Source organism: Varroa jacobsoni, unplaced genomic scaffold (genome assembly GCF_002532875.2).
Source record: "Varroa jacobsoni isolate VJ856 unplaced genomic scaffold, vjacob_1.0 scaffold_1320, whole genome shotgun sequence".
Lineage (NCBI taxonomy): Eukaryota > Metazoa > Arthropoda > Arachnida > Mesostigmata > Varroidae > Varroa > Varroa jacobsoni.
Window position 1 is genome coordinate 177,666 of NW_019214222.1, and position 27,233 is coordinate 204,898.

Consider the following 27,233-nt stretch of genomic DNA (forward strand, 5'->3'; position numbering starts at 1 on the left):
TCAGTGTGATCGTGTCCAGCTGCGTCCGTTCTTCATATCGGCCGCCTTTCATGGCCTACTGATTGATTTAGGGGGGGGGGGGTAAGAAGAAAATAGCTTGTTTGCGATAATTCTGAACAAGTTTGTTAGCGTCGATCAGAAGGAAAAGTAATCAACTAATTAAGTACCATCCTGCAGGCACTCAAAAAACCGTTTTTGTCGTCGTTGTAGACAGTCTGATTTCTTGTTACACCGTTTGGTCGTGGTGAGTGTGGTGAATGTCCGCGGACGGCGAACGGTGACTTTCGCGCATAACATTGGACGGCGACGACGACGTCGACAAAGGCAATCAGGAAGTGATGTTGTCGGTCGAACATCGTGTTACTGTTCCCTGCAGTTCTGCTAGCTCTATTCATTCCGATGGCGCTTCGATCAAAGATGAAGGTGCTACTCATGGAAGAGCTTTGATGGGCACGTCTGTTGCTGATAGCACAAGTACGTCAAAGACTGTGGTTTTAATCGAACTTTTCCCTTTGCCTCCAACTCCGCCGGGATCGCCTTTCGCACTTGAGGGCCCTCAACCAACATCTCTCTTTCGTAAGTCGCTTTTTTAGTAACTTTTTGTGTCTCATTTAAAACTGTTCTTATCCGTACAAAGATAATCTGTGTTTATTCTTAAACGTTTTCTTCATCTGCTTACCCACGGTACCTATAGTTATAGTCATGTTTAGCTAGTCTATCGCTGCTATTAGCCATCAGAAGAAGTTTAAATCACTAAGCTGCTAACATACCTAGCTCACTTACTGTTTGTGCCACAACTATCTCTAGAGAAAAAAAATATATAATAAGTTTTTCTGATTCATTTTAGCTACTTGAAATCATATTCAAAAACTTGCAGACACGTGGCCATAGTGAAGGAGCTTTGTTATAGCTCTGAAAATCGAAAATGTAGCATATTTTCGATTAAACGATACATATTTTGGACCAATGGCGTTAGCGACAATGACTTTTCAATCCCACTTTGATATCGTATGAAGATAGTTTAGTTATCTACCTGAAGAGTTTCAGCTCTTCGACATATTGCAAGACATAAAGCTTCTTAACCACAAATATAAACATTTCTGTTGCAATCCACAGTTTGGAAACAATGTAATGGAATACAGAAAAAGAGCGTACTCGATATATTTTTAGATAAAAATAGATAGTTACCCGTGGTAGTTTCACTTACGTATGCAGATCAAAGAATAAATTTATTTAGTCTAGTGTTTACTTAGTAAGTGATCGTAGCTACGTTTTATGATGACAGACGAGATCTTTAACTGAAATATATCACTGAAACATAAGTTTTTCGATCTTATCACGATTACTGCTCACGTAAAGTCCAATATAATTTCAGTCAAGATTTAATCCTTATATCAAAGTTCTAATTGTCGTATCCGTAAAGTCTCAATATCCGAATGATGCAAGAGATCTTCAGTACGGCTGAATGTCGCTACTCGCCCAAATGCAGAGGTATGAACAATCAGGTCGTTTCAACAGCTGTAAACTTTATTTTAAATAGAAATGACGTTACCGTTAACAACACTGATTTGGTCTTTGACAAATTGATTATATTGACAAATCGGGCTTTCGTAACGCCCTTGCAAACCTAGAGGTTTTTCCGGTCTTATTTTGATTTGTTAATCGTATGTCATATATAGTACTGAATGCATGATGTTTCTATAAATGACTAAGCGCTGAGCAGGAAACAGCCTTATTGAATCACCACTTTTAGCTATCTGCTACTCCTGAAATGTGAAATGTCAGCTTATTTTTTATACAAACTTATTTGATAAGTTTTTCTTAAATAGCAGTTCGGAAGTATTTTAGTTTTCCACTCTTAAGAGAAGCGACTGTTAGAAAGATGTCATCAGCTCTAGTAAACTTTCCCTCCTGTCTTGTTCAAAGTGGTTGGGTCAATGCTAATTATTGCAAGGGGCCTTCTGCAAACCCTGAATAAAGAAATTCTGCGCTTGCTCCCTTACGATGCACGCCTGCAGAGCCACAATTAATTTTCTTGCACGATGTCCACGAAGGACAAAACGGGATATTTAGGACGGATAGTTTTCAACGTGCCCAATTTGACGTTGTTAGGAAACTAACACGGTAAGGTTAGTTGGCGCTCCGTTTTCGGTCTTGTCGTATTCTGACGACATAGGGATAGAGCAGGCGGTCGGACAGGGTTTGTATCCTGGGAAATGAGGGCTTTGGAACGGTCGATTTGGCCCGAAAATGAAGCAAATTGCCCTCCGTCGCTTTTCTTTACGATGCCCGAGCCAAGTGTTGGTAGCGGTCGAGAGGCGGTGCCATTGCGCCAGCGATAGTCCGTGAGAAAAGGGGACGGAAAGAAGAAAAAGCAAAAGGCATCTCAGACGGCAATTGCGTTCAACGTCGACGAACATGGCGGAGATGAGAAGCTTTCCAAGGGTCCTGCGGCAACAAAGAAGTAGCCAAGATGCTCGAACTACTGAAGCGAATGTACAATGTTACCGAACAAATTTCCTCTGCAAAAAGAAGCTCATCCTCAACAAAGAAATTATTAAAAATAGGTATCAATTATTGTACAACAGGTGCTATTTGATAGAAGTATTAATCTTTGTACTTTGCTGTAGAAGTTGAGTATCAACAACGTCATTATCTACTTTTATTTGCTGTAACGCAGTTTCAACATCATCATCCAATTGCCTATAATTTTTTTTTTTTTTTTCGATTTGCTACAGGTCTTCTGTGCGCGAGATATAACAGTTCATGTAATTTATCCAAAAATCTTCGCCTACCGTCGATACACGGACTTGAGCATAATATGTATTGGTACTTTACTGCCAATCAGTTGCACTCACCCTTGTTTCCCTCATTCCGACAACAAAAACAGAAATTACGCAAAAATACCCACAATGTGTATATTCGCTGGAGAATTTTTAACGGGTCTTAGTTTACCGACGGGATCGGAAGCATCCTGAAAAACTTGAAAATTCAGTCAAGGTCTGCGAATCTATGAAGGTCTGCAGCTAATTAATATATGTGTGCTTCATTGATTCTTGAGCAGACAGCGTTTGTTATCTAGTTATGTAGGTCTCTATGTTTCGAGTTTTACGCCCGGTATCGCTGTTAGGCATCTCATCAGATGGTCCTTAGCACAAACCGAAGTGTGTCTGTCCCAGAATTATAACCTAGACGACAACCTGTCCCTAAGGTTAGCACACAAACATGTTACTCATCAAGCTATTACAAGGCATATATAAATATAGTTATATAGGCCTAGAATTTTTCTGTTATTCACGTGTAAAAAAGACCGTTAAGGCGAATTAGTACAAATTAATATGAATATATGAGCCTGTCTGGCGGAACTTTAAAGCAAAGGCTCCTCCTGCTTCCTCTCTTTCGCCGGCCCCCTCTTGAGCGCCCGCCACGCGTCGCCTTCAACCTCCTAAACAGCGGAAAAATAACTCACTCTCATTGGTCCATGGTCTCCGGACTCGCGCTCCTTTTTGAAATTTTAAATCGTACGGGCGGGAGCGATTCTTCTCTAAAATTTTGATTTCGAGTTAGCGCCGCGTTCCTAGGAGAACATTATGCGATCTGTAGACTGCCACTGGACAAACCACAGTAAAAATAAAATTAATAATTTATGTATACCGTTTGTAGAGCGATTTGATGTGAGTAATTACCTTTATGACAACACTCCTATAAACTTTACGCGTATGTTTTTGTATACATATGCGATTCTTATCTAACACAATCCGCCTATCAAGTGAAATTAAATCCTTCCTGCTTCGCACCGATAACCATATCACTTGCGTACCCTATATGCAGAAGTGGACAATAGGCTATACGAGCATGTTTTTTTCTTTTTTATACTACATGTGATTAAACGATTATACGATCTATATACGATTTTACGATTATATATGTGCTTATTTTTACAGCTTATCTTACAGCTATACTGTATTTATTGGTTAGCCCTTAGACTTATTTTAATTATAATCCGCATTGTAGATTAATGATGTCTACTTTTTAAAGTTTTATGTTCGATATTATTTAAGCTTTTTAAGACATTTCAACTCTAGTGATTTTCCTTTTGGTTTCACTTGGTTTCGGCTATTCTACGCAATGCTGCAGAGGGTAGCTACACAAAATAAACAAAAGTTTTAATCAAGCCTCTATAGATCGCTAAAACAAGAAGGACCATAGACAAAATTCGGAGCATGGAGCCTCTATCTGATTAGAGTGTACTGTGCTAAGAGTTGTTCGTTCGATGATTGTCGAAGCCCGGTAATAGCAGCGTTCTATCGTAAAACAGAAAAATAACTGAAGAGATACAGAGTACTTGGTTATCTTAAAATTTGCCAAGATAAATTCGCCCTTTTGACAAGGTACATGGCTTGCTGTACTTTATATATTGCAAATTAATGGGAATGTTTATATATGTTTCTTAAGTTTTCCAAAGGATCCATGTAATCCTTTTCAACCATTTTGATAGATAAAAATAGCCTATTTGTGACCGAGACTAAATTATTATTGCACATTCATATAATCACACGGTCTTTGGCCTTTTACTATAATATAATAAACAGGACAGAAACGGTCTGTTTATTATTTTTTATATGTTTATTACTGTTATAGAAAAGTCTGTATGGTTTCAATCTTTTTGCCCGTTTTGCTAGGACAACAAAGGCAACGAGTGCTTAGAGGTTCGTCGACAAAATAGATCCTAACGATACAGCGCCGCCGCCTGCAGCTGCCGGTAGCAGCATCAAAGTAACAAGGAAATTCTCCCGTTCGCTGTTTTCCTGTCTTTTTGTCTATTTTTTCTTTCTCTGCCTGAAACCGCTGCTCATCTTTGTCTCTCGCCGTAGTTCGTTTTCCTTGGTTCGTCTTGCTACCGGATTCCTGAACACTTACACCGACATTGAACGGCCATCAGCACCGCAATGGGGCTTCAGCCTAAAATGCGTGAAGCCTCCAGCATCAGTAACATCTTCTGTTCTAGTTACTGCTTGGAGCGTAAAGCGCCAGACACCACGCATCAGCAGCGTTGCGACTGGTTCGGGATGGGGACAGGCTGCAGTCCTAAACGCTTGTTCTACTTCACTGCCCCCCACCCCACCCCACCCCAGACCCGCAGCAAAGGGAACCCCAATTTCCACCGCCCCCACTGCCAACTCCTGCGCGGCAAACTGCCAGCTAGCGGCCAGTGGGGTTGTTTCGTTTATTTCGTTCTTCTTTGAGGATTTAGACAACGGCTCTAGTCTCCTTGTTTCCTGTTATTTGCCCTCGGGCTTACAGCCGGGAGACTTCTTGGCAAACGATGAACACGACGACTGGCAGAACCTTACGGAAAGCTAGAGGGGAGGGGAACTGCAACTGCTAGGAACGCAGTGGGGGCTAGGCATGCGGAGCGAAGACAAGGGAAAAATGCTGCCCCCTCAATCCATTGGATATAAAGCAAATTGTAAAAAACCAAAAAAAAAACTGTGCAGAGTGGAATGGAAGCTGGACAACGAACGCCGACGAGAGAAATATGAGAAAAACTTCCTATTGCATTATTCTATAGACCTTATCTTTCGATAATGTAAAGATCTGATTATGCTTGAAGCGTTCACTATCGACAAGGGTTTTAACCTATATTAGGTATTCATTAGTGATCCCAGTACTTACTCGCTAAGATAAAGGTATTAGTTAAATTGTGAAGGTAAAATTGGCTTTTTTAGTTACTTTCTGTGTACGTTCAGCTAGCCTGGGAAAAGGTCAAGCAAAGCAAGAGTGGCACGTCTGTAACTGTTTGACTTGACCTCGCACCGGCGATGAAATTTCAGCTGCGGCTAGACTTTCTCTAGAGGCAAGGTCGATTAACTTCATTGCCTAGCCGTCTTTTTTCTTTTTGGTTTGAACTCAGGCAGGCGCGTGCCCTTAACTAGCGGAAAGTTAGTTAGACTACTTTCTGCAGTGTTTCTTCACTGTAGTCCTCCCCCATCCACCTACACACACCCACAAAAAGCCGACCTAAAATAGCGACTTTGAAGGCTTCGGAGACCATTGTCGTAATTTTCGTGCCTCTCTGTTCGTACTAGCATACATAGCTGCTGGATTGGAACGGCTCAAAATCGGCGGTAGCCGATTCTTTGGTAAAGTTCGAAGTTCGAAGCTAGCCTCCATTGTCCCCCTTCAACAGAGAAATCGCCGGCTCAGCTGAACCGATTCATAGTGAGCCAGCGAGCGAGTAGAGAGCAACGGTACGGTGTGCGTTCCAGTAAAGATTTCATGGTCACTTTCATAAAAATCATCGGCGAGGCTGGTCATCAGCTCACCATGAGCTTACAACTCGCGGAGGGGAACGAGAATATACTATGTGTCCATTCTCTATTAGAGTGCCGATAAGGCTGACAGTGGGGGTGGATCTGCCACTTGGGTTGTATTAGTGGCTTTTATGTCCTTCTTTTTCTTGGCTCGTTCGAGCTCGTTCTGATAGGCAGCGTCGGCAACTTGAAGGTCCCGACCGGTTGTCTCGAACGGCCGGTTAACTCCCGTCAGTTTGGTTCAGTTTTGATAGGTTGACCTACAGTTGGCGTCCACCGGTCGATAGTATAGATCCAGTCCGTTACTGGCTTCTCTGCTGAGCTAACGAAGTGTCCAGGGTGCCTCGATAATTCGATAGTTCGAAACTTCGATAGAGTATCGAAACAGGAGTTCGAGACAAGCATAATCGTGCGGGAAAGCGGGGGCTCGGTAAGGAAGTATGTATGTGTGCGCGTGTGAAACAGAGAGAGAGAGAGAGAGAGAGAGGGAGAGAGAGAGAGAAAGTATATGTGTATGCGCACTGCATAAGCACAGACCTTGTCTGGCCACCGGGCAACTTCAAACTATGATTTCGAATACACAGGAGAACGGCTGATCTGTGGGGGTGGTTGCTAGACTGCTGGACTAGGTGCTGGTGAAACGCCACGACGAGACATTGGTTGCAGGAATACAGAGTCAAGCCTCGCACGAAACAGAGCGATGTGGCGAAGCAGGTCAACAACGAAAAAAAAAGAGAGAGCTAGGTTTAACAGCCCACGGTTTCAGCTTCTTCTTTGTCTTCTCCTCTTCGTCCATGAAGCGCTAGCTGGTTAAGGCTGGCTCGCCTAGTTTCGCTAGTGCAATACTGGTTTGGCACGATGATACGAACATGTGTCCATTTATATCTGAGATATCGAACGATCGAAGTGCATGAACATATGCATATATCTATGGCCGGCGGAAGAGCCAAAGCAAAGTAAGCAGCCTGGTCTACTTTGTCGTTGAACTATCGACCAGTGACATGCTCTGCCTCTATTTTCGGTCAGCTACGAAATGGGATAGTGGCAATGAGGGACGCGGTTCGCCTCCTCGAATCGGTTGCTTCTTGTCATGCTCTAGCCTTGCAGGAGTCGAAATTGTCGGCGAAGTCGCCAGCAGTCGGTTTGAGTTATCTTGCTGTTTGGGCGTATAGGTTTTGGGAAGGGTAACGATAAGTGCTTTAGGAACCATCCGCCGAGGATATTGCGGCCAAGAGACATAAATCTGAGGATTTGGTGGCGGGACTGCTAGCTTCACTAACCATGATTTCGTCGTTACCCGTTTCGTTAATGGGGAGAAAAAAAAGTAAACGAAGTGGGTCGCTTTTGAGACTATATGAACAGTTTCCAAAGAAGGGGCTCCAGAGCTACAGGGCAAGTGCTATCGATATTGATCTGCAAAGTAATTTGGGTCAAAATAGATGCTAGTATGTAATGGTCTGCAATGGCTAAGTTTTTGACGTACGCTATTATGACTCGTTAAAGGTCTAGATAAAAAAGCTGTTGATTCAAACTCCGCGACCCAGTATGATTAAATAAATAAATTATAGCATTGGCTACGCATCGAAATCCAGCGAATAGCATTCATAAAGCACGTTGCCTTCTTATCGGTAGAGACACATTACAAGATAAAGCGTAATGCACAAAGTAAATGTTCTTCTATGAAAGTAGAAATGGGGACTGGCTTCACAGAAGTATCACTTTCTCGTTATAGAGAAACCTCCAAACTTGGCGAAGCACTTCCCGTTCAAAAACTACTTCAGCGAACAAACCTGTTTGTTCGAAAAACGACAGTAATGTCGAAAGAATCCGACTCAATGGTGGGTCGCCTTTCGGCGTTATCGTGCCTAACCACAACAAAGCACTGCTGCTGTATGTATCCAAATAGCCATAGCTTACCGTTCAGCATCCGACCGGGCGCATGGGTGTGAGGTGCAGATAACCCCACAGCGATCAGCTGATGGCAGCTATCAGGGGCAAAGCGTCTAGCAGGTGTTTTTGAGAGAAGCGAAGTAAAGTGCGACGAGCGTCCAACTACTGATCTATCTACTATCGATTCTCAGTACAGCAACTATACAGGTAATTGTACATAGCCAGTAATCGCTAACCATGACACACGAACTTAACGATGCCGACGACAAGAAACTAAACATGCGGCAAGAGCAATTCGAATGACGAAGTAACAGTAGAGCAGTAGAACACTCATAGGCGCCAAACTGAACGCCAAAGGCTGAATAGTTGCGTCCAAGTGTCCGAATAGCTATGAGAATAAGCAACTGTTCATCCGAACAGGCAGCGCAGGAAGCATAATCCATAATGCACCTGTCTGTTTGTTAGAGCTGCTAAGATTGCGGTCCAGCTATTGAAGGGGCATGGGTGAACAGGGGTCACAGCGGGGCTTGGTGCTCTGTTATGAGATTTTTTGCTACATTTCCTATGGCGTCGGAGCAGTCTGATAGCATACTCGCTTTCTTGCCTCTGAGCACAGCTAACGAAAGAGCTACAAACACCTACGCGCGGTTCTAGATCTAGCCGTACACACTGCAATGGGATGGAGGAGCGGGTTGTCGGGTCTAACAAATAAGGGACAAGGTGTCGGGCTTACATCGATGGGGCCATAGAGGTTTAGTGCGCTGCCCTATGATCCAAGTCTGTCTTTTGTTAAGCTGTAGACTGGCAACAGGAAATACCATAAAGCAAGAAGAAAAGTTAGTTTCTGCGAAGTGAGTTTGTACAACGTAACACGACGTACTAGTCGTCACTGTGGTGACAGTGGGGTTCGTAGCAGTGTTCCCTCTGTACGATGCCATCTTCTTAACGGCCATACAACAAATGGCTAACCCGGACTAGGTTGCAAATGGGCCCGGTTCCAAGACAATAGAATCTTTAGCAATCGTAGGTAATCCGCCATAGGTCGAAACTTGCTATACTGAAGTACTATTGATAGATACAAAATGCGTATGTATCATAGAGAGCATATTTTGCGGTAACTGTAAGTTTAAACCCATGACTTTCGCGTCATTTTAGAGTCGGAATGTACTGGAGGAGGCGTGTGCTCCAGCGAGCCTGTGTCAGTACGTAGCCCTTGTCCACCAGCAACTCCCATATCGGATGCGGCCACTGATGACGATGACGACCCCAGCGTCCGAGGTGCGTATTTTTGTTTAGAACTATTGTCGTGTCATAGGACTGCCTTTTGTAATAAAAGAAAAGATAGAGAAAAGCACGTCTGTCGACAATATCGGCTTCAACGGCAATTGATTTTATTTGATTCACAATGAAGCTACGTAGTTGTCAGTAAAAAGAACACCTCACTGAATTAACAAGTCGATTTTTAGCCCGTTGTGCCAGATGTGAGTTGTACGTTTATAGATGAGTCGACATCTAACTTCGAGCTGATCTGATCCGCTGTGCGGGAAAGCGCCGGCGTGCACACTTCCAGAAGGTCCTTATAGAACACTAAAATATCGTTTAGACAGCTACTTCTCGCCTCCTGTAATGACTACGTGTAACATACTTATTTGCGAGACCTAGCAATACGATTAAGTTCAAAACTAGGCGTAAACATACCCCGTTTCAGGCCAACCGTCCGAAACAGTGTCTAGCGGACGACAAAATCGATACATTAGACATTAGTTTTATCTTTTTTTTATATTACCATTTATTTCGATTATTCGATCATTTTTGATGCGTATATAAATTAAGAATTCACTCAAGTTCAAGCAAGACGCATTCCGTTAATCCGATGCCCAGTGGAAATACGTTCTCCCAAAGGTTGCTATACGAGCTTCGGTGAGATTGGCAATTTACGGTGGACGACTTGTCAGCCACATCTATAAACCTATATACGTTCCCTCTGCAGCGATATCATATACCTGTCAAGTGTTCGTAGCTTCCATTAGTGTATAATGACAATACAATACTACATACAGAGTCTCAGCTATGACGTACAGTATTGATGTCTGCTATACTAATAAAGATCTGTGGAACTCGCCCTGTTGGATCGTCTTCGCCTAAGAAAGGAAAGCCCTGCTTACTACTAGTTGCTTAGGGCCCACCCGTACCTTTTAGTGGGTTATTTTGATTTACGCTGACATTGACTATATCTAATAGAAATGCGAAACGTAAAGCGGGAGCCTTTTTGTGTGTAGAGATCTGTAGGAAGAGTGCTATGTCCTTTCGAAGGTGGCTCCATATTGTCTCTGCCTATTCATGCGGTCTTCCCGCTCTTCTACGGAGCTCGTCGAAGCAGACGACTATAGAGACCCGAGGCCTGAATAGCGCACACGGACTTTTTGCAGTTCGGCTACATAACTCGTGCATGTGCATTCCCCGTTCCTCCGAGAGTTCAGCCTATAATTAGCAAAAAATTTCTCGCATAAACCTATTTGCCTACCCAGTAAAATTCCAGCTTTTCAATAAGAAAGGCCAGTCAAGTCGAAGGAGCCTAGAATGAAAATCCTGCATAGCTCGTGCCTTCTCCTTCGGGCACATGGAAACGTTTACATATACGTATGTCATCCTCGTTATTAAAACGTATTCGGTGATGACATGGACAGCTTTGAAAGAATCCTAATGTAACCTATGTATTGCACCTGCTGATGTCGGATGTAAGTAAAAGGTGATGAGCCAATTAAGCACTACTTGCCCGTCGAGATGTTTCACATGCTTCTCTTATTGTAATACTAAATGTTGCTCTGTTTCATTGATTTTTACTTGAATGTCCTTTATGTGATCAGACCACTATTATTAGGCCAGCGTCATCATCTGACTTGTATGGCAGGATCTCGCTTCCAAACGAAAGGTCATTGTTTTGAGTATCACGGTACCGCATTGACAATGGGTCATAAAAGAACTGATAGGAGAAGACCTCTTGACCTTAGCTGTTCGAGAGAATCTAGCAAAGCTTTATGGACGGTTCGAAGGCCTAGTTACGTACAAGCTTTTTTTAAGCAATGTATATATATACATAAATACAGGGTGTCTTAGTAAGAAAATATGCAGATTGAATGACTACAACATCAGTTTTGTTTACTAAATTGTAAGATAGTTTATATTCAGTGTGCATCCTTTCTTTCTGAGACTAGATGTTCAAAAATATCATTTTTTACTTAATACACTGCTGGGTAATAATGATGGACTCATGATTCACAAACTCGATTGGGGCTTTTAAACCTACTGGGGCTATTGGCGTTTGGTCTGAACAACGGACGTGGTGTTTTATGGCATCTTTTCGTTCGGTCTATTTGTTTGAAAAGTTCTTATCAGAATATATTTTTGCATCAAGATGATACTATGCAGGAACTCCGTCCTGTTGGAAATCGAATTTGTCATCTTAACCAAAGTCCTCCCAAAAGGTTGGCGAAGTTGATCCATGCAGCGGATTCTAGTCGTGACCATCAGCGACTGTACCGTCCAAAAAAGAATGTACAAGTAAATTAGAGTGCATAGAACAACCCGTATATATGTATATAGGTAGGTGCTCAGGTCGCTCCGGTGATTTAATAAGTAATGTTATTTTCCCTTGCGCAAAAAGTTAAAAACGTAAATTAAACAGATGCCACTTCGTCATTTTTTCTGTTTTGTTTGTAGTTACGGGAATGAAGAGCCGCAAAGACCTATTACTGCTTATAACTGAGCTATTATGTTTGTTGTGGACGTTCACACATTTGTTATTTTTTTACACATATATCACGCTCAATATATTACAAAATGAAAAAACAACACTTTTACTACACTTAACAATAGTATCACGATTGTTGAAGTTCTATCGAACGGTTTCACTTGCCTGAATGATTCTTCCTATTGATGAGCCAGAAATCATTCGTCGACAATGTTTTTGAAGATCAGCAGATATACTCAAAACCTCGAAGGAAGAGAACGAAAGATTTCTCAAGATTGTGGCCATCCAGATGCCCTCTGTATTGGCTTATCGCAGCGCATTCTGTGAGCTTCGTTCCCCTGTAGAGAATGAGCTAAATCGACCGGTCGTCGACTATTTTTTCCTGGACAATTAGGGGAAAGGAGTATGGTCGCTTCGAGCTTTCGGGAAAAGCAATCAATCGATGTAGAATGCAGGCCCGAATTACAAACAAAAGTGAAAATAGCGGGTGCATTGATGAGAGAGCATCTACGAGTATGAGTCGATTTAGTACTCAAAGATGTTTAATGCGTTAATAGACTTGCGTGAGGAGTCCCTGTTTTCTCAGCCAGTCCCATGTATAGTGTGCCTGTTCATCCACGTGTGCCTCTAAATGCTCTGATCGCTGATACTATCTGTTTGGTGGTCTCGGCAGAACGGAACGGTTGACAGAACCTTTCTATTTTCCTCTTTAAACTGGCGAGTATCTGGAAGAAAAGAAACGATGTGGCATTTACCATCGCTTCTATAAGAAGGGTGCTTCGTACTCGAGAACAATTAGTGCTGCTAATAACGATCATAGATATTAGGTAACGGTTCATACCAGTAGGGCTGCCAAAAAAAATAACACTTTTTAAATGAAACGCCAAGCTAGTGTAATCCGCGTCAACGATCAATTTACCTTGGTACCCTTATTGCTCTGAAAAAAAATGGCCCAGTGCTCTTTCGTTTCACGCAACAAACAAACATTAATGATAAACGTGCAAAAAAAAGGTGAGATACTAATTTCACGAAGGTTCGGCTGGGGTGATTTAAGTAAGTCAATTACATATACGTACATTTTAAACAACCCATTGATGTTATGTAGTCTCACTTAAAGTTTGATGACGCTGCAGTCCGTTAAATAACTCCACATTTAGATGTTTTTTAATTACATTTATTAATGTATCGGAGGATAGTCTACGAAAAGGAGATGTCGCTACTTGCAGATGACCAGTCAACAGTTTCCTCTCTGTCCGGTCTCGTCGGGGTGCGTCGCCGAGGACGATGCAAGTGGTTCAACGTGGCGAAAGGATGGGGATTCATATCCTCCCTTGACGAGGGTCCCGATGTCTTTGTGCACCAAGTAAGTTTGCGTTGTTTCTTCATTCTAATTGCCTCTGTCGTTTGAGTTATGGGTTTTTATTATATATGAGGTTTACTCTTTTAGCATTTTTCCTTGTTTACCGATCATTAGCATTTTTCTCGACAAATCGACCAAAATTTCTATCTATTCATCAAATTAGTCCTGCGTTTGTTTTCTATTTCACATCAACATAAAGAGTCCTAAATCTGTAAGATCACCTAGCTATATGCATTGTATATGTAATACAACTTGATGCGAATACAAACAAGTGAAACTTTGCTTTGCCTCTATCCGAGTAGACATTGCAAAATCTTGCTAAAAGATGACACTTTGTTATGTTATAGCGGCTGTCGCCAACGTCACGACTGTGTCGCCCTCTATTGTTTGCGAGACACAGTTCAAGAAGCGTTTTCCCGCTAACTCAGTTCGTTTCAATTCTGACTTTCAAGAGTGAAACGTGTCCAGAGTGCTGAATCCTTCTCTCGCCGTCGCTCAGCACTTACCCAAACCGGCTTAGCTCCTTTCCGTTCCCCCATGCACCCCTTTTTTTCTTCGCTTCTCTATCGTCCACTAAACCACTTAAATGGTTGAAGTTCTTGCAGGGGCATGCTGGGAAACCAGCCAGCCTTCTACTCTGCCTTCCGAAACAGACGGCTCTAGGTTGCTCTCGCTTCCTCTACCGCCTTGCCACTTCTGTCATCTAAAGAAAGAATTTGGAGTAGGAGCACAACTTGTATGCCTGAAACAAGCGTACATTCTGCATCGTAGTTCAACTTCTCGGACGAAAACCCTAGACCGGCCGTTGTAACCGCGGTCACTCTTTTGAGTTTTAAGAGGCATAGACAAGAGGTTGCTTCCAATATTTAGCTCAAAGGAAACCTTAGTTGGAACTACTGAATGGATGTCCCTATGTTAGGTTGCCATGACAACCAGCATAGTAGCCAACCCCCTAAGAGCTCTAAGATATGTCTGAATGAGAGGGACAGAAAAAGGGCAGTCGGAAGAGCATTGAAAGAGACTTCAAAGGGCAAGCCGAGAGCCTCCTACTGCGTACGAGAGGTCCAAGGAAAACTCGAAGGTTGGTTTTAACAGAGGAGGTGCCGACCAAAAGCCGCTAAAGCAAATTAGCGCCTTTCAGTGTAGAAATAATGAGAATATATCTTCAGAAAAGCTAAAATTGTATGACATACGTGGGGCATGAGAGAAAATTATGTCTTTGTAGTAACATCGGAAATATAGGCACTCTGCACTAAAAGGTCAACGATGGCAGTCGCATACTAGGATCGGTATTTAGCTCGTATTCTTACTGAGCTGTTTTCAGTGGAGGTATTGGATCTTTTGTAGTTTCTGACTCTGGCTGCGCAAGACCGGGAGACTAGAAGCTTCTCAAGGAAACAGGGATAATTTTTCGAAAACGATTGTCCCACAGATATATATTGTGTGAACTATTAACTTATCGGATATTTAAGAACTTTTTTTTAGAACGTTACACAGGCACTTCTATATAGCGATTGTGGACTTTTCCAAAAAATGATCGCGTTATGAGTTACTTCAATAAAAACAATAGTCTCGTGCACATGGCCTACCCTCTTTCCATAGGAAGTTCTCTAACCCAAAATAAAATCCCCATAACATATGCCAATTTCTGCCTTGAGTGCTCAGCGAATTAATCAACTGGAGCAACAGTTACTTTTGTCGATGGTTTATCTGAATTTCAACATCCACTAATGTCAGATGTTATACAATGACAGCGGCGCTATAGATACATGTGGCGCGTTTATGCTACCAAACATACCTTTCTACTATATGGCGCCATCTGCTAGTCTAAATAGTAGCGATGGCAGCGCACTACGCGACTTACCGTGATACCAATAGGTCTAGAAGTACGACGCATCGTTTTTCGCTGAAGCACTTCGTAGATTCAAGGCAGCATCTCTAAGCTGCCCGCCTGCCAAATTTCTACCGCTCAGTCTTTACAGGCATCGGTATAGGGGCGGTAGACATCTTCTTCCTGTATGCTTCTCTTTCATTCGCAAAAAAGGAAATAGAGGCCAACGAACGGAGGCATCGGAGCCGTTGCCGACTGGGGCGGCAACGCGAGCTCAAAGACGAGTTCACAAAAGACGACAAATGGGACCTGCTAAGTCAGCAGCAGCAGCTAAAGCGACGATCGTCGAGGGACCTAGGTAGCGACCGACACTAGGAAATCCTTTTCTAAGACGCCTTAGTGCAAAAGAAAAGTGCCGAAACGCACGGACATTTAAGGATACGGCAGTGGCGAATGGGAAGTGGGTGTGGAATGAAAGGGCGAAAGTGTACGTGACATCTTCTATCGAAGAGGAATGTTAACCTGCGTTCGTATATGGGAGTATGGATCTCTGAGTGCGAAAAAAACTGGTTGAGTAAAAGTGGAACAGAAAAAACGAACAGAATGGAAATGTACAGTGAGAAAATTCATGCTGCTCCCTATATGTATCTATAAAGAAACATTGTCCTAGTAGAAAAGCGTAAACCAATTTTTAGAAATAGCGCACACCTTGACGTACCCATGTAGTGTTCTTGCTCAAAATGCTGCTCGAATTCTCAACCAAGTATGTTAAGACGCCGCTTAGCTTCTGAGAGTCTGCTAATCGACATTCGAACACGTCTGCGCCATCTTTTGAGCTCTACATTATAATGTAACATGTGTAAGTTATAACAATATGTAAGAATAAGCCTGATAATGACTGGATGATCGAGTAAACGGTCCTTTGATGGGTCAGGACCTGTTGTTGTCGTTTCCCTTGATAGGCAAAGCAGCGTTTTGCGTCAGACTTATCGTGAACTTTCATATTTCGGCAAAACTAAATGCCCGTCAACGACCGTTTCTCAAGGTCTCTTCCGCGCAATTCTCTTTCGTTTCATCTCTCTGTTGCGGATTTTTGCCTCTCACTTTACATACATTGACTGTACATTCTGCTCCAAAGCAGTAATACATTTTATGACCGTTCTAAACGCTTTATTGTAATGGGGAAACGAGGGATATCAGGAAAAGGCAGCAAAGAAAAGTGGTCATAGGGAACTAGCTAAGAACGACTTGACCCTATGCAGCCTATTCTGTGTTGTCTTATTTCCTCTGTTTCCCCCTCTATATGCCTGTACCTTTCAGTTAATCAACGTCTTCAAATGTCTACTGGACCAGTTTGTTCATAAGGACTGCTCTAGGTCTGCCAATACGTACGCTCTGCCAATTGTAAATAAGCAAAAACGACTACGCCATATATATATATATATATATGACACATGATTACCTTGAATTACTACTGTTACCGCAACTATTATCATTACTTACATAATCCACTTGGTTTACTTTCGCATCATGACTGTGCCCAATCAAACAGCCGATTCTCCGAGACGTTCACACGACTTTTCGCTTGCATTATCGATATTATTGGAGCATTTATCGATACGACTGCATCAATGAGGATGGAGAGTCATGTACAAATGTTCTTCACTTACCTACGGACCAAGCGTCAATGGCGTCTGCTAGCATTGATTCACATTGTTTGTTATGTTGCGGTGACAGTCGGATTGTTATTTATGGTCTCAGAGCGAACGAAAGAAATTCATTACTATTATTACCAGGGTTTTCCTTTTTGAATGCTTTACGAAAGGCAGGAACCAATGGCTCGTATCACCGTTTGGCTGTGCCAATGGCTGAAAGCGGGAATGACTCAAATCCTCGATACATCGGTACATGACACGGTGTCTCGACTGAATGTAAACAACGCAAAAGATGCTATGTCTTTCAAATGCAACAGATGACTGTGATTGTATCACATAGCATCTTTGTAGTAACGGTATACATAATGCACATCGACTATCTCGTAGTCGGATCAAAGAAAACATTGCCAACGAGCAGCACGAAGCATCTCGTAAGTATTACGAGTAAGTTACAGTTATTTATTGAATCAGACGGAATGGCATAGCTCCGATACTGAAAACAACTTTGAATAGAAATGGAAGCAATCTTTTCGTAGAAACTTTACAAGGGCAAATTGTACCTTTCGCTAATAAACGGTATACAATACATACGTTTATTATATTTCTCTTTATGGATACGATTTTTCAAAGACGTTCAGAGTGACCACATTCAAATTACGGATGGCAAGCAAATTACGCTCCCATTGTTTGCATAGACAGCTTCAGTTATCTACAATTCTTGGGGAGCACACAGGCTGCTCTGGGGCTTCGCTTGAAGCAAACACAATTCATCTTATAAGTAATAGTTGCTATCTTCCTAAATCTCTATACGGTGCAAGACAAGTAGACAAAACAGAGAGGTTATAACTGCCTCTCTACAATAGTTCATTGCTTTGAGTCAGAGCATTGGTAAAAACGTACAATGATCGTTTTACTTACTGTTATAACAATAAAGCTAGCGTCATTTATAAAACGCGATTGTCCCGCCCTCTATTGTCTGTTCGCTACGTTCTGGTCGACCTGATCAGCTGTGACACATTGTACAAGTTCCCATAAGTATTGTACAGACGTTTATCACCGGGTTCATAACGCGCTGAAGCAGCCGTCGTAAAATGTGCCGGCCATCGAACGAATGGTCCCTGTCTGCCCGAAGCGTCCAGGGAGTAGATCGACATATCTCTCTGCGTAAATATATGCATGCCCGCAGGCAACGCTTGCTTCCTTCAAATATACCTAGAACTCTGCTAAATGCTCTTTTCAAGCTAGGAAAAAAACATGAATCTCCGTAGTGCTAAAGTGAGTGTGTAACGTTCACTGATGCACACATATATGCAACGCCCTGGTGCAATATTGCTTATGATATATGCCATTGTTATCTAGTTTCGAGCAGTTTTCAAATGTTCAGATATACATATGATGTACATACAAATACTCGCAGTGTAAACTCTTCGACCAGGTTATGGAGGAACCGAGGGACGAGGGAAGTGCTTTCGCCAGTACGTCTACCTTCGAATGACACACAAACTGAATACAGTCGCCGGGTGACGTGTCTAACCCCTAAATAATAATCATTGAATTGATTAGCAGTAGAGGAGACGCTGCTTTCTCCCTTGATCGCCGTCTTTTTCCAAGAAAGCAGCTGGTACCGGACTTAGATATTAGGACTCCTTTACCACTGAATGAACGAACGAACGAACGAATGAGCGGCAATGCGACGAGAACACAGAAGAGTACAAGAGCAAAATCTTGACCGTCTGATTCTTGATCGCCTTCACCCCCCACTCTTACCCCCAAATCCCTGTTTTCTCCTTTACTGCCAGCCCCGCCCCCTTCGCCATAGTTTCGTCCGACAAGAAGCTGTGTGTTGAGTATAGTTGATGTCGATGTCGTCGGCGAGGAGAGGAAATATCAGCTACAGGAACGGCGCGTGGAGAGAAACGGGACGAAAAACCAAGAGTGAGGGGAGTATTCTTCTGCTCCAAGAGCGCCAGCGAAGACGAGTGGCCGTTGATCGTGGTGGTTTTTCGGGCAAGAGACATGAATCAGTTCGAACTTAGACAGGCTCGCAGGCTATGTGCGGGGGCGGTAACGTCGGACTAGGCAGACCGAGTAGGGGGAATGAGTCGAGTGCTTTTTAAGAGTCGGAGCCTTTTTTGGGGCAAAAGGGCGTCTAAGGGGAATACTGTAGAACTTCTACCATGATTAGCGTGGAGCTGCCGCAACAGCGCGACGCATTATAGTCTTCGTCGTCGTTTTTGTTGATAATCAGCATTTGTGGTAGTGTACTAAGAGCAGTGTTCCTCCTACCGTTGATGTCGCTGCGAGCGTCGTTATTGCAATCGCCATTGCGATAATGGTATTTGGCAAACATCTGTGAAGAAGTGAGTTACAGCTATTTATGTCTCAGCGTGTTGCTTCGAAGACCGATTTCTTTTAGGGGAAGGCGGTAGCTATGGTAAACGATCTGCGGTTGACATAGTTACAATCGGATATCGAGTTGAAATTAAGATTATTTTTCGTATAGGTAGCGAGGGATTTTGTATATCAACACTCATATCGTCATATCGAAATCCAAGCCGGCAGGCTGCGCATTTCTCAGTCAGTAACTTCTAATCCTTCCCGGATATTTCAGATCTCGTGCAGACAAGTGTGCTGACCACCCTAGCGCCTAGACTGTTCAAATTTCGTAGAAAATCCGTTTCTCTCATTGTAACGCTTCGACGTTTAAGGTTCACCTATAGAGAGTTCCTGAATTCCCTTTGAAATTTTAAACTATGACTGAAGGCGCTAGGATTCGTACATTATGAACCTCTGAGGTCGTTTTGGTCACTACTAGCCATCTACCAGATGTTGCGCGGCTAGCAGTTGATAAACATACTACTACAACTGTAGCAAGATTGTATTTCAATTTTTCTTTGATAGAGTTTGTAACCGAAGAGGACTTCTATGCCGGAAGCAAATTATCCTATGGCCGACAGATTGACAAATTTGCACCGATCAGATGCACTGTAAAAAGCTTCTGTTTAATCGTATTCGTCTCCGAATTGGCCTAAGTTACTTGGTAAATACTTCGATTTAGGTGTCCAGGCTCATGTCTGCATTTCACTGACCTAACATCCTACAGAGGTCCAGAAGAGCGATACGAGAAACTTACAACATAAACGGAATCAGGACAAATAAAGCGGCTTTTGTGCTTTTCCATCGAAAGCTTGAAGCGAATGAAAGCAACGTAGAGTCTTGCGCTTTTTTTTTTATTTCTCGAGTGATAAACACTTCACCGTATTATAGCTAATGTTTGATGCTCACTGGACTGACGACATTTACTCTAAGTAGAACCATCCACTAGTGACTTGTAGCTTGGCTGTTCGCTATGCAGCGTCCTTCGCTACCAGTTGATCTTGTATTTCTCGCGTTGCTATGTTCATGTACAGTTTATTAGATCATATGTAGGACAAGCTCTGTAGTTAAAGGTTGCTAAACAAGCTGAACTTGCGCGGGTATACATCATGAGTTCGCTTGAGCTCACCCAGCCAGAGAAGATAGAACAGAGAAGCAAGGATCAAAAAGCATTGGAACGTGTTCGTGAAGGGGAGAGCTGACAGGCGGGTACCGTAGCTGTAGTCGCACAAGCGAACGCAATTACTCGCGACGACGAGTAACCGCCTCTATTGCGCTAATTGTGAGTTATTACTTCAGTAGACGAAATATGTGGGTACCACTGGCAGGATGTTCAGGACCGCATGGTTCTAAATCTACACACATATAGACCTATGTTTCGGGCAGTATCCAGAGCCGAACCGGACAATTGCACTGTACTCTCATGAGATAGGCGCTAGATGTTGTCTTCTTCAATCAGTTGAATCAGGCGTTTGTGGTATGACGCTGAACCAATGTGCCCCAAGCCAAGTTCCAATGAAGGGTCAATCATCTGTGAAATAAGAGTTTAGACGTGTTACCATACATTGATGCGGGTGCACCCCGATCAAGCTGAACATAACACAAATAATCCAGAATACAGAGTAAAAGAAAGGGGGTACCAAGAATTAAAAACGGAGGGTTGCGCACCGAGGAGTAAGGGGAACGGCATCATACTGTAATTGATAATATTATATCTGCAATCAGATAATAGTGTTTATTAAATATTTTTGTAATCATGACGCGTGACCGTCTATTAAAAAGTATATATATGAAAGTAGAGCTTAAACTACTTGCATATGATGATATGAATTGCTGAGCGTCAACCAGACGCGATGTTTTAAGCATGTAGCTTTGCAATAAATAACTAACGAGCTGCGTACGCAGATGACCTGTTTTAAGCGAACTCGTACTAATTGCTGGCCAAATCAGTGGCAGTCGGAATCAGCTCGTTGCCTCAAAGCTTAGGAATATTACTTGAGGATCTGCAGCTCGTAAGGTTTTTCGAACAGTCCTAAAAGGCTCAACTCAGACACTTGGCAAAACTAGAAATCCACATGGTTACTAGATCTTAAAGTAAAATCTCTTTTGGATTTATTGCTAATTGGCCATGTTAATTCGGTTTAGGTTCTGATTTTAATTATCTCCTTCGAATCGGCAGATGGTTGTTAATGCAACACAGACATCCATTGCGCTTCAGATGGGAATGACGACCCCTGGCGCTCCTCCCTAACAACCCCCAGCGAAAAAAACGACTAGCTAAAGAGGATTACGAAATGCTGACTGATACTGAACTTTATTCACATACCCTATACTCTCATAATATACGATAATGTATGAGGAATCCAGTTTATAAAGCAAACGCCAGATAGACAAAATAATTGAAAAGACTAAAGGAAAAAATAGCAGCTATAATTACGTGAAGTAGATAGGTTGTCAGAGAGTGTTCTTGCAGTGCTCTTTTACAGTATGATTCACCAATTCAAAGTTTCTCTTGTTTTTTTATTTTTTGCAATTTTATAACAAATGAGCACATCCCAATCGAGGTAGTGTTTCTGCCTTCCTATGACTTTCACCGTCGTTCCGACAGCTGACGTATTCCTCAAAGGACGAAGGTTTTGTTCATGAAAGCGATTGATTTGTCGGCCCACTCGCAAATTTCAGCCTCTATTTTGAAGTGTTCGCTTTCCATACTAAGTTTCATTGATCAAATCAAGCGATAACCAGACGGGGTGATGTCTGGGCTATACGTCGAGTGGGGCAACGTTTCCTGTTGGGGTTCGTGAGCACTAATTGGGTCATCAAAGCAGTATACATTGTAGCGTTGTCATGTAGCAGTATCACTTTGCGTCGCCTCTTATCAGTCCAAAGTCCTTCGTGTAAATTTCATGATTTAAACGGACCAGGTGATATCCGTCATTGAATTTAGTAGCTAACTCTTTTTCTCCAGTTTAAATAGCTCATCGTACAGCATTTTCTTTTTATCGCACCATATTCAGCTTTTGATCATAATTGTGCCCTGGTGGGGTCGAACTGTCGTGAGTCTGACCATCGTGATTCACGTTTAAACGTATCGAAACAACCAATCCTTTATTGTCGGTAATCATTTTGTATAAGGATAACTTTGTTTCTTCTTGTAGTAGCACTTTCTCTATCATGAAACCAAAGAAAACAGCAACGTTTGATAGGCATGTTTTTCGAGCTTCCTGACTGAACGCACCGAATCACCACTCCGACGATAACAACCCAGTGAAACTAACAGGTCACGCAATCATCCTAAGGAAGCTCAGTTTGATCTTATCAATGGATATATGACGCAAGTGTCATCTGTTGGCTCCAACGAAACCCTTCTTTTCGACCCAACGCTTCAGTGATCTTGCTTTCGTATTTCTCTTCAGTTAAGCGAAAATCCTCCTTCCACTTTATCAACTTTCAGAGCAATTACTGCCTAACTTCGTTTAAGAATTCTTGCACTTTTTTGTTCGTCAGTTTTATATTTACTACAAACTTCTTCAGATTTCTCGATTGTTTTTTAATATTAGTATTTTTGGCCTCCACTAGGTTTCATAAAACGCCATTATTCAACTGTCGATATACTTGCATGCTCACCTCTTCTCCTTTCGATACTTGCAGCCTGGAAACGGCAAGAGGTCATGATGACTTTGACATTGTTGGGCCGCTGTCGTTCTGCCAACGAGACGAGAACCCGCTTTCCGCTTAGTCGACTTCTTGAGATGTGGCTTGCATGTCGGCATTATGGAGTTCATACATGCAAACGAATTGCTGTTTTCGCTTAGACGTTAGTCGCTGAAAGGTATCTACGAAAATCATATTCTCCTGAAACTGCCAGCCGTATGCTAGATTCCGATGCAATTTCCTTGTCCTTCTTCCCTCCCGCTGCTGTAGCTATTGTTAGCGACTCGTTTGGCCCAGTGTCGACTGCAGCGGGGTGCCAGTGGGGACTCGGATATGGCCAATTCGCAAGCTTTAGAGGTCCACTCTATCTCAGCACTAGGACCTATGCAATTCTGATCTACAATGACAAGAAAAAAACACTTAGACGTTGGCAAAATCACAAATGTGGTCCTCAAACACCCATGTCCACAGTGCTTACTACGAACAACGATTACGTCCCCAATAGGTGCTTGACACTGCAATAATCTTGAGCATTTCTGTCGCTAACGCGCTTACGAATATGGCTAACCCCCTTAATCATAGTAGTAACAATCGTGCTGGCGTTCAAGGTTCAGCTTTTCCAATGAAAAATGGTTGAATGCCGCCCAATTTCAGAGCCACGAAAGGCTCGACTAACAAAACCGTGAACGCCCATAATGACAATACCTATAAAGCCTTAGAAAATGAACTATATGATTTCGATAGTAGAGGCCAGGACAATAGAGACCCTAAGTTCTTTCTTCTTTATTGTTTCATCATCGTTCTAATACAGAGAGAAAAGCAAATATGCTTTTGAAAAAGCTGACCAAAACGGTGCTCGTTATCGACAACAACTTCGGAATAACACAGTTGAAAAGGCAATCATACGCACCTGCATTAATCGGGAAATTTTGTTTGTAGCTTTGTCAGGCTTAAATTGACTCTCTGAATTGTTTCTTCGGCACGCAAACGTCTGGAAAGCCATCATGACAGTCTAGAAATCCGCCCATCAGTGACAGTCCTCCGTGGGTCGTACGCTTTGCTGGCCAACTTCCCTTTACGTGATCGAGTGAGCATTCGAATCGTAAGGGAATTGCTATGCGTCCTAGAGCCATAACTAGATGAATACAAACTATCTGTACTACTTGCGTACAATATCCACCGTGTTGGATTTTTCTCTTTTTTACAATAATTTTCAACTTAAATCAGAAGTGAAAAAAAAAAACGAGATGATCTGTGTATGTAATATTTTCATTGTGCTTTCGTTGAAAGCTTCATACCTTCGGTCATCTGCAGCTGAGTCGAGGAAAGTCGTGGTGGTATCTTCCGATAAAAATATAAAAATCTTCCAATTTGTACAGTTATCACATTTCCAGTATCTATACGCTGTATATATTCACTAGGAGTTTGCTCCTAGCCTCACTTGTTGACTGGGTCTAAGCAATATTTGCTGAGTAAGGTCTCATAGACTCTCGCCTCCAGGATTAGCTCTGCGTGTTGGAGAAAGTCTTTTTTTTTTGATGGACAATATCGCCTCGGGGAGGAAATGATGGCCGCGGCTGCAGCGCCGTCGTCGTCGTCGTCGTAGCCATTGTTGTCACTGCTGTCTACCTAGCTGTGATTGAGCTCATCGTCATCACCAATAACAACAGCAACCATTGCCTATTGTTGTTGTTGTTGTTGGTGGTGGTGGTGGTGGTGCTGCTGCTTAGAATGATGATGATGATCACCAACATTGCCACCATAACGACGCTTTGGCTGTGTTCTATCGTGCAATGTGCCTTGCCTCGATCTTATCCGATTCAATGCAATCCGATGACCAAATCGACGCGATAAGTGCCAATATAAGCGCATAGATATTGGGAACAGCTCGTACATAAGATACGTAAGAAGAACGCGATCTAGAATGACAATAAGGAGCGAACCGAACGCCGCAACACAATTCGTTGTCCAGACAGGCGACCTGACGAGTCTTTCGTCCCTCCGTGCCAGACCGTCGTTCAGGATGAGTGCGTTAAGCCGGACTTCAATCATACCAGCGACGCGTTCCTGGAAAGCTTCGACGCCTGAGGCTGTTGCTAAGCTATGTCCGCTCGTTTCGCCACTATCAGAGATCCTCTAGTGGCCTTCGCTACCAGACATTCAGCAAAGTACAAAGGTGAACATTAACAAAGGTGGTGCCGTCGATGCAATGCAATACATGCATAGCTGCATTATGATACATGAAAATAATAATCCAACCCCACAATTATCTAAGGAGCTCCCACTCCCAAGAAGGTGTGCTAGCCTATGCCAACACTTAGGAAACTACGCCTTCGCCATGACTATGTATAGCCGTCTGCTCCAGCATTCTGATCTGTTCAAGCTTGGCGACTGTCCGGCTTCACCGTTTGCCAACTTGAAAAGTGACTCACTTCGGGTACTCCTATTGCCGGCCCTATGACACAATCACGATTCAAGCCTGTTCTGTGTTTCAATTAGGAGCTGCTTATCAGACAAGAGGCCTACAAATAAGGAAAATGGAGAAACTCTTTTGAATTCCGAACCTTCAAATTTATTTAAAAGTTCTCCCGCCTTTGGACGACAACCTTTATTGCTGATTTCGAATTCGCTTGCGATTCACATAGGCATTAGTTGTCTGTGTTTTTTGGAACGAAACCCAGCTTACGGAATGGATATCCGACCTCTTATCGCTTTCAAGGGTCCACGCCGAACTCAGTGGGCGTTGAAGGCTTCGGAGAGATTGTGCTATCTGGACGGGGACGGGGGCGGGGGGCAGTAGACCCATCAGACGAACCAGATGCTTTAATTAGTCAGGATATCGGCCAGCCCATCGTCCATGACAACCGACGCATCTAACTCGTCTAAATGCTTCGACTAACAAAAGTACATGTATACATGCAGATATTATCTATCTACGTATGTGTATCGAACAATTTAATTCAAACAATTACAATAGTCTGCTAAGCTAACAAAACGAAATGAGCGACTGTCGGCCGAAGCAATATTAAGCAAGGGATTCGTCGTTTGATTTATATCAGGGTCTGCCGCAATCTCTTCAGGCATACTGTAGCAAGCTTCGCACGGTTACCCAGTTGTTCGCCCGGTGGCAAGCAAATGTACGCAATGGGCACATCTATTTACTGCTGCCAGAATAAGAACAACAATAACAACGACGACAGAACACAACAACAAGCATCAGGCAAGTAAGCGAGGTCGCTGCGAACGACGCTCTATATTCGTCTGCAAGGGTAAGTCGCCGCGTGTGGCCTAAGTACTGCGCTATCACTGCACCATTGATATTTGCCATACAAATAGCAGTATACACCGCCCGCATTCGGGAGAGACAAAGAAGCAGCTAACTGGGCGAGCTGCTGGGGTACTCTAGTGCGACAAGAAGCCTTAGAGGACTATTTATGGCGAACATTTCTCAAATGCTGTGCTTGGCTTGCCGGCAATGACAACGGCGACGGCAGAGCTGGCACTCTACCTCGGCCACGTGCCTGGCGGACTGCTTATATGGAAAATGGAGGATGGGAGCAGGAAAAGGAAGCAAGTGCAAAATGTGGGCTTATAGTCGACAGGGGGACAGTTGTGCAAACTTGAGATAGTTCTTCTCTCGATGCTCGTGTATTTGCTACTAGCCTATGTAGCATATCTCTATGGGCTAAGGCTGACACACAGAGAGAGACAAACCGACGGGCAGTGTATACGTTTGGCTCGACTTGTGTTGCTTGCTGTTACGTCAGCAGACCAGCGCCTGAACGGCAAAAGCGTCACTGGGCCACTATCTATTCTAGGTACAATGCACCTCTCCAGTAACAACCGTAACGATGCTATGATATTTCGTTCGAATGTTTCAGTAGCAATCTATGTGCTGTGTCTGTATTGGAGTATCTCCAAGCAACGTCCTCTATGCCTTGTTTAATTGTCTGGAAGGCGCTTGCGGTACTTTGTTTTTACGAATAAGGTGCCTGTTACGATAAGATCGGGCCAATAATGAAAGTCACTTGATGAGACCTTGCGACCCATAATACAGATCATTGATCGTGGCAAGTAGAACCCAACTCCAGTGCTCCTTACGGCGCCATTAGCGTTAGAAGTTACTACGATGTACCGATAACTTGTTATATGGTTTAGGGCAACTCATTATGCTCTGTGTTCGCCCGATGACGGTGACTCTGTCAACAAGACGCAATGAAGGCATACCATTCTTATGTGACATACCCAGGTATACATAATTATGTTTTTACATGGGTATTATTAGCTCTTAAAAGTGTAAAGTATAATACGCCCTCTATGTAAGAAGAGGTGTTTTAATTCAATTCATTTACTTACTACATTCTTAATACTTTTCAATCAATTTGTCAAATCTTAACATAAG

At 42.9% G+C, this 27,233-nt stretch overlaps 1 protein-coding gene across 2 annotated transcripts in view; it reads left to right on the forward strand.

The window, feature by feature from the left end:
- Window positions 1-27,233, forward strand: part of LOC111268781 (protein lin-28 homolog) — a 59,540-nt gene that overhangs the window by 14,430 nt on the left and 17,877 nt on the right. The window contains exons 2-4 of one of the 2 annotated variants that reach the window (XM_022847968.2): window positions 211-576; window positions 9,360-9,482; window positions 13,182-13,318. In XM_022847968.2, the coding sequence (XP_022703703.1) occupies window positions 339-576; window positions 9,360-9,482; window positions 13,182-13,318 (498 nt within the window). In that variant the 5' untranslated portion in view covers window positions 211-338. The remainder of the gene's footprint in view (window positions 1-210; window positions 577-9,359; window positions 9,483-13,181; window positions 13,319-27,233) is intronic. The other variant, XM_022847969.2, reaches the window with a different exon arrangement.